Source organism: Homalodisca vitripennis, chromosome 4, assembly GCF_021130785.1.
Source record: "Homalodisca vitripennis isolate AUS2020 chromosome 4, UT_GWSS_2.1, whole genome shotgun sequence".
Lineage (NCBI taxonomy): Eukaryota > Metazoa > Arthropoda > Insecta > Hemiptera > Cicadellidae > Homalodisca > Homalodisca vitripennis.
This window is the reverse complement of record NC_060210.1, coordinates 52,994,294-53,001,120: the sequence shown is the minus strand read 5'-3', so window position 1 is coordinate 53,001,120 and position 6,827 is coordinate 52,994,294. Positions and strand designations below refer to the sequence as shown.

General features: G+C 36.0%; 1 protein-coding gene across 1 annotated transcript; it reads left to right on the top strand.

Moving 5' to 3' along the window:
• Positions 1 to 311: 311 nt before the first annotated feature.
• On the top strand, positions 312 to 2,559 carry LOC124361435 (WW domain-binding protein 11-like). The gene is made up of 2 exons (XM_046815485.1): positions 312 to 389; positions 1,760 to 2,559. Exons 1-2 carry the CDS (start codon positions 369 to 371, stop codon positions 2,546 to 2,548), a joined length of 810 nt encoding a protein of 269 aa, XP_046671441.1. The 5' UTR covers positions 312 to 368; the 3' UTR covers positions 2,549 to 2,559.
• Positions 2,560 to 6,827: the final 4,268 nt, after the last annotated feature.

Sequence of the window (6,827 nt, the reverse complement as noted above, 5' to 3'; positions counted from 1 at the left end):
AATCATTGACTTTAATGTAGCGAAAGTTTCCTTAGCTTTTATCTAATTCCAGTGTGTTGTGTCTATGCTGATGTTGGAATAATTGCTAATTCAGGTTTATAATTTTAATTAATACGAAAAAACCAATACTTTTGACGTCACTTTTATTTGCTACTCAGGTCTGTCACACTATAAAAGAAAGAAGTACTGTTGCGGATATCCGGGCCAGAGTAACAATGAATTGTGCCTTCATTGTTGGCGGGAGATAAATTGTACCACTTCATTACCAGTGACATGAGTTAAAGTTTATTGTCATTGCCCCACTCCCTCCCACCTGTGCGCCCAATATTCCACATCAGTAATGGTGAAAAGAGACTACTGAATTTAACATGCATGCGTTCATTTTCTTGGTGAGTGAATCCACTATTTCAATGGGCATTGAACATTGATCAATGTCGTGCTAGAACTAATTAATTACCACCTTTTCATGAATAGCGCAAATAACCAGTAATACTTCAGTTAATTTACGAAATAAGTTTTTTTTTATTTATGTAACTGTATTTTAAGTAATTTTAAAAACTAAAAACTAGTAGTATGTATTCTATTGTTTACAAGAAATAACCGTATGACTACAGTATTCACAGTAAGCTTGCATATAACAATTATTTATTGAAACATACTTTGCAATAAGACCTTGTTCATATTGTATAGAACTGTCAGATAATCTATAGTATCAATATTAAAATAATATACGTGTAAATCTATACTATTATAAAAAAATCTAATAGTTTTTATGCGCGCACGTGCTTCAGATTTCATCTGTATTGGTAAATTGTGAAGTTGGTTTTGCCTTAATATAGTCCAGTCTATTTGACTAATGATGTTAGTCTCCTTAAAATAATTGAATAAAAAGACAAAGCAAATCATATGTATATTTTATAAAAGATATAATACTGTATTACCATGTATGGACACTTATTTTTTATAAAAATAAAATACTTTTCATCATAATACGTGTTTAAAGTAAGCCAACAGTAATTTAGCATACATAACTTTTTGCATAACCGTTTGAATAAAACAGCTTTGATCAACATTACCACATTTCTGATCAAAACAATTTACATGCAAAATTTTGTATAAATCTGTCTATTGGGATTCGTGTGATTTGGTACCATACATCCAAAAAGCTTTAAAAGCTTTCCCTTTTTCGATATTAATAAAATTAAATTAGACCATTGCCATTTCTTCAACCTTAAGGAATAAAGTGTTTTGATATTTAATATATTTTACAATCTCAAAACTTATGTTTATAGTCTCTTAAACTGTACGTTTATAGTTTATTATGTTCTTGATATTTTTCCATAAATGTAACAACTAAACACATGTTTTAAAAAATTAGCCAAAACAGAAAATCGTAAGGCAAGAATGACAAGTAATTTGTAGCATATATTGAAACAGGGGGTTGAATAAAAAAGATTTGTATTTCATGAATTTAGTGCCCGTTTTGAAGGCTTTATGATATTTTAATTCACTTAAAATACGAAAATTATTTAACTGAGATCAAACGTAACATTGCCTATTATTTTTGAAAAGTTTATTTATACTCATATTCCATTGTTATTTTTTAATATATTAAACTTTTATGTTTAAAACTGCAGGTAATAATCACTTTAAAGACAATGTTTGTTTTATTAATAACCTCATGGGGAATCATGATATTTAATAATGTAGTATAAGTATTTATAATTAAATTGCATTACTATTCTAATGATGACTTCAGGTAGTTATATCAACGGAATGTCTGATGCTCTCAGCTGGTCACCAGTTTCCACCACAGCCTGACTTCCAACCCGGGCCACCACCGCCTGGACCTCCACCACCCCCCTCTGGAAGATTCCGCAGACCAGGCCCCGGAAGTCCAGATGGATCTTGGGGACCCGGAGGTCCGGATAGACCTTGGGGACCCGAAGGTCCAGGTGGACCACCGGGTGGACTTCCAGGAGGACCGCCTGGCGGAATGAAACCATGGGGTCCACCAGGACCACCCCCTCCTCCAGGAAGCTATCCTGGTGGTCCACCGTACAGTATGTATCCTCCAGCCACCCAACCTCCCGGAAGAAACTGGACAACTCCACTCACCCCATCGACAGGTCCTACTACCACCACTGTGCCTTCAACCACTGCTGCTGCCCCCATCAGTCTACCAGATTCCTCCATTATTCTTCCCAACGGCTCAGTTCGGTTCCCAAACTCCACTGTACTCCAGACACGGTACGCAGACACTGCAGTGTTTCCTGCAGCTCGGTTACCCTCAGGAACCATCAAGTTTGCGAATGGAACCACATTTCCCGCCGGGAATATCACTACATTCCCGCCACCAGGTGTTCCTTTGAATGCAACTTCAGAATCACTAATTTACCCCCCATTGTTGTTACCTAATGGAACTGTTGTGTTCTTAAATGGCACGATATGGACTCCAGGTCTTACCAGACTTTCCACCGTGTTTGTAAATGGCATCATCCCCAACTGTGGTGGTGTGACATGTCACCATACCCGGTCGTCCGCCTAATAGCTTGTAAAACGGGACTGAGTAAAACTATTTAAAACAAAAATTATTGGAATATTATTGGAGTTCTTGCGTTTGTTTACTTTTATTTCTCGACCCATAATATGTAGAAGTTATTTTAAAAACCTATCCCACAATTATTTTACCAGTAATTCAATACTAAGCAATAAAGTTTAAGGCATTCATCTCCTATCATCCTAGTTTTATTAAAGTAATTTACAATGGATGAATAACTTTTTTATTTAACGTTAAAGATATTGTATATTCCGTTAATTGTATTTTTGAAATTGAAATGCATTAGTTAATCTACAGTAAGTAAAATGTGCTTAGCGTATATAGGCTCATTTATAGCATAAATTAAGCAGTTGACATTCTATGTTCTTCTCACTCTAAATCAGCAGCCTTCCGCAAGTCTTTTCCTTAAGCAAGCCTTACGCTATAATATGTAGCGTTGCCTAGATATATTACAAAAAGACATATATTGTTTGTAAAGGCATTTCCACCAGGGCATTTTTCATGGTGGGTTTTTGAACATAAGCCTTTAAAGACTCCAAGGCCCCGTGTATTCAATTCTCTATTTACACATCATTTAGGAAGAGGTGAAGTTCATAGAGTAATGACAAGTGAGCTATAGACCCTGGTTCGAACGGATAGCGTAACGTTTTTCAGCTACACCTCTCGTTAATCTTATTAACCACGTGACAAAAAAATCCATTTGTTTTTCAATCTTTTTAAAATGTGTTTTAAAGAGGGATTGTACGAATTTGTTCTATATTTTCAAGTAATTACATTTAAAATTTTGTTCTAAAACGAGATCTGCTATCAGTCGACGTAAAATCATTTTTTTACGAAATCCCATAGTACCTTTATTTTTTTGTCATAGATTACAAAAAAAATGATAGCATAGAAGAGCTGTATTGATAGTCAAACTAAATGTCAACTCCTGTGGCCCAGCTAAACCCCTTTACGGGGCCACATTATTGACAATAAATGTCGTGGCAAAAAGCTAAAATTAAAATAACCAAATTCAGATAAGGTTTACCGTACGAGAAATCGATACCCCACCCCACTAATCAGCCATTAAATGTATTTAGCTCAGTAGTCAATTTGCATGTATGGTACTCATATTTTATACGAGTATCTAATCGTATGTAATTTCTACATAATTATTATAAAATTATGTATCATTTTACTTTAGAACACCCATAGTAGTAACCTCTGAATACCAATTTACTAAACAATAAAGGAACAAAATATCTTTAAAATCCAATAAAAGGTTCGCCAGTAGCTATCAGATGTTTCGTAGAACCAGTTGTTTAAGAATAATTTAGTTTATGAATTCCTTACATAAAATATTTAAGCAGTTTCGTTTCACTTCGGTACTTCTGTCTAGAACTAGAGGGATAAACAATACAATGGGTTCTTATTTTTAGATTTTATACTCAAATAGGATAAATATTTCAAGTCTGAATTAGACGGTACTTTTTACAGGTGATGTCCAACTATTATTTTAAACTATCACCGGTCCTTTCCTCCTAATTGATAAAACTTGTTCCTCAAACAAATGTTTCAATAGTTAATTATTCTAAAGTGATCTTAACTGCAAGCAAAAATAAAATTAAAAATAATATGACCAAAAAGTATAATTATTTAACTTCCATAAAAGAACCAATAAGCCCTTTAATTGAGACTCATTATGCAGTTTTTAAAGTACTCGCAGGAAAATACACTAGAATAACGCCCATTAAATTTTTTCATATAGATAGTGCTTATAAATAGTGAAAATGTATTTTATGTGCTTTTAGGTAAATATGATAAGAATCCGGAAATTCTGGTAGAAGTTTGACAATTTCACCGATCATAGCCTCCATAAACCAGAACTATCATAATCCAATAATATATAGCAGCCATGTGTGTGTGTGTGTGTGTGGGTGGGTGTGTGTGTGTGTGTGTGTGTGTGTGTGTGTGTGTCGCAGAAAATCCGTTTATGCAAACGCCGTGATAGCTAGGGACACACGCTTGTACACAGTGAAACGACACGCCGCGCCGAGCCGCCGTGTTTAGACACATATGCATCAATACGAGACCGTTTATGCAAACGCCGTGATAGCTAGGGACACACGCTTGTACACAGTGAAACGACACGCCGCGCCGAGCCGCCGTGTTTAGACACATATGCATCAATACGAGACCGTTTATGCAAACGCCGTGATAGCTAGGGACACACGCTTGTACACAGTGAAACGACACGCCGCGCCGAGCCGCCGTGTTTAGACACATATGCATCAATACGAGACCGTTCATGCAAACGCCGTGATAGCTAGGGACACACGCTTGTACACAGTGAAACGACACGCCGCGCCGAGCCGCCGTGTTTAGACACATATGCATCAATACGAGACCGTTTATGCCAACGCCGTTATAGCTAGGGACACACGCTTGTACACAGTGAAACGACACGCCGCGCCGAGCCGCCGTGTTTAGACACATATGCATCAATACGAGACCGTTTATGCAAACGCCGTGATAGCTAGGGACACACGCTTGTACACAGTGAAACGACACGCCGCGCCGAGCCGCCGTGTTTAGACACATATGCATCAATACGAGACCGTTTATGCAAACGCCGTGATAGCTAGGGACACACGCTTGTACACAGTGAAACGGACACGCCGCGCCGAGTCGCCGTGTTTAGACACATATGCATCAATACGAGACCGTTTATGCAAACGCCGTGATAGCTAGGGACACACGCTTGTACACAGTGAAACGACACGCCGCGCCGAGCCGCCGTGTTTAGGCACACATGCATCAATACGAGACCGTTTATGCAAACGCCGTGATAGCTAGGGACACACGCTTGTACACAGTGAAACGACACGCCGCGCCGAGCCGCCGTGTTTAGGCACACATGCATCAATACGAGACCGTTTATGCAAACGCCGTGATAGCTAGGGACACACGCTTGTACACAGTGAAACGACACGCCGCGCCGAGCCGCCGCCGTGTTTAGGCACACATGCATCAATACGAGACCGTTTATGCAAACGCCACACACTGTCAACCTCCCAGTATTGTTGATCGAATAGCTGTTGTAGGTGATTGTAAAATTTATAAACAGATACAATATATACAAAGAGGGTATTTATATTTTACGAATGACTGTTGCGCTATACTATACCATTATTGTTTTTAAATTGCATTTATAAAACAAATAACACAACTGTTGCTGTTTTTTGTTGTTGATTTATACTATAGCAAATAACATACCTTATTTTTTATGATTTTTTATATCAAATAATTAGACTATTGGGTATTGTGGCATAATTACTGTTGTATGTGACCTACAAATTACACAGATTATTTTAGATTTTATTTAATAATTATTTTTAAAAAAGTATACAAAAAAGTTTATTATTATTAATGATAACCATTATAATATCGCTGTGCATAGCAACTAGAAACAGACTCGTTACCACGCACAAGCCTCTATGGCCCATGTGGGACTATTGTTTGTAATTTTGAAATAAATTTTATTTTGATTTGATTTCTGATTTTTGATAAGTTGGTACAATAATGATTTTTTAATTTTGTTGTTTTTATATATTCTTTTCAAATACTTTACTTTATCTACACCTTATAGGTTATAGAAATAGTTCTAGGCATAATATTGCTATATAAATATTTTAAGACTTTGAAACACTTCATTTTTGCGAAATGTTTGGACAAAAAAAACATTTAACAGAACTTTGTTTGATACTTTAATAATTTACCATCCTGAAGGTTTTCAAAATGTTTCATTCACCAAATATGTAGTATGAAATTTCGATTGAACTATCAAAATGAATAGAGGCAGCTTATTATTTCGTTCGATCAGTACTACATACATCTGTGCCAGTTTTGGTTATAATAAGTTAACTAGTGTTTTCACTGCTTTTATTATTTCGTGCATTTATTAAAAATATATACGACAATACCCTAAGATCAAATAGGCCTACAGAAATGATATGAAAATCAAAATTTACTGGAAATAAGCATAGACAGTTCATACTCTTGATAATTGCTCAATGATGATAAGTAACTGAGATATAATTAGTGTATACCCTTTATAACATTCAGTGGCCATTATATTGGTATACGTATTTTTCTTATATAAACTATGCGTGAAATTAATTACAAAGTAATGTAGTTACAGTATTACGTAGTACAACAGAATAAACCATTTTGGATGTAGGACTAAACGTTTTATCTCGAGAGAATGAACATTTGCCATTTTCTTGGA

Bases quoted from the DNA above. Each gene is read 5' to 3' on its own strand.
- LOC124361435 (XM_046815485.1), top strand. From the start codon at position 369: ATGCATGCGTTCATTTTCTTG. The intron at 390-1,759 runs GTGAGTGAATCC...TGATGACTTCAG, and splicing joins TGCATGCGTTCATTTTCTTG to GTAGTTATATCAACGGAATG.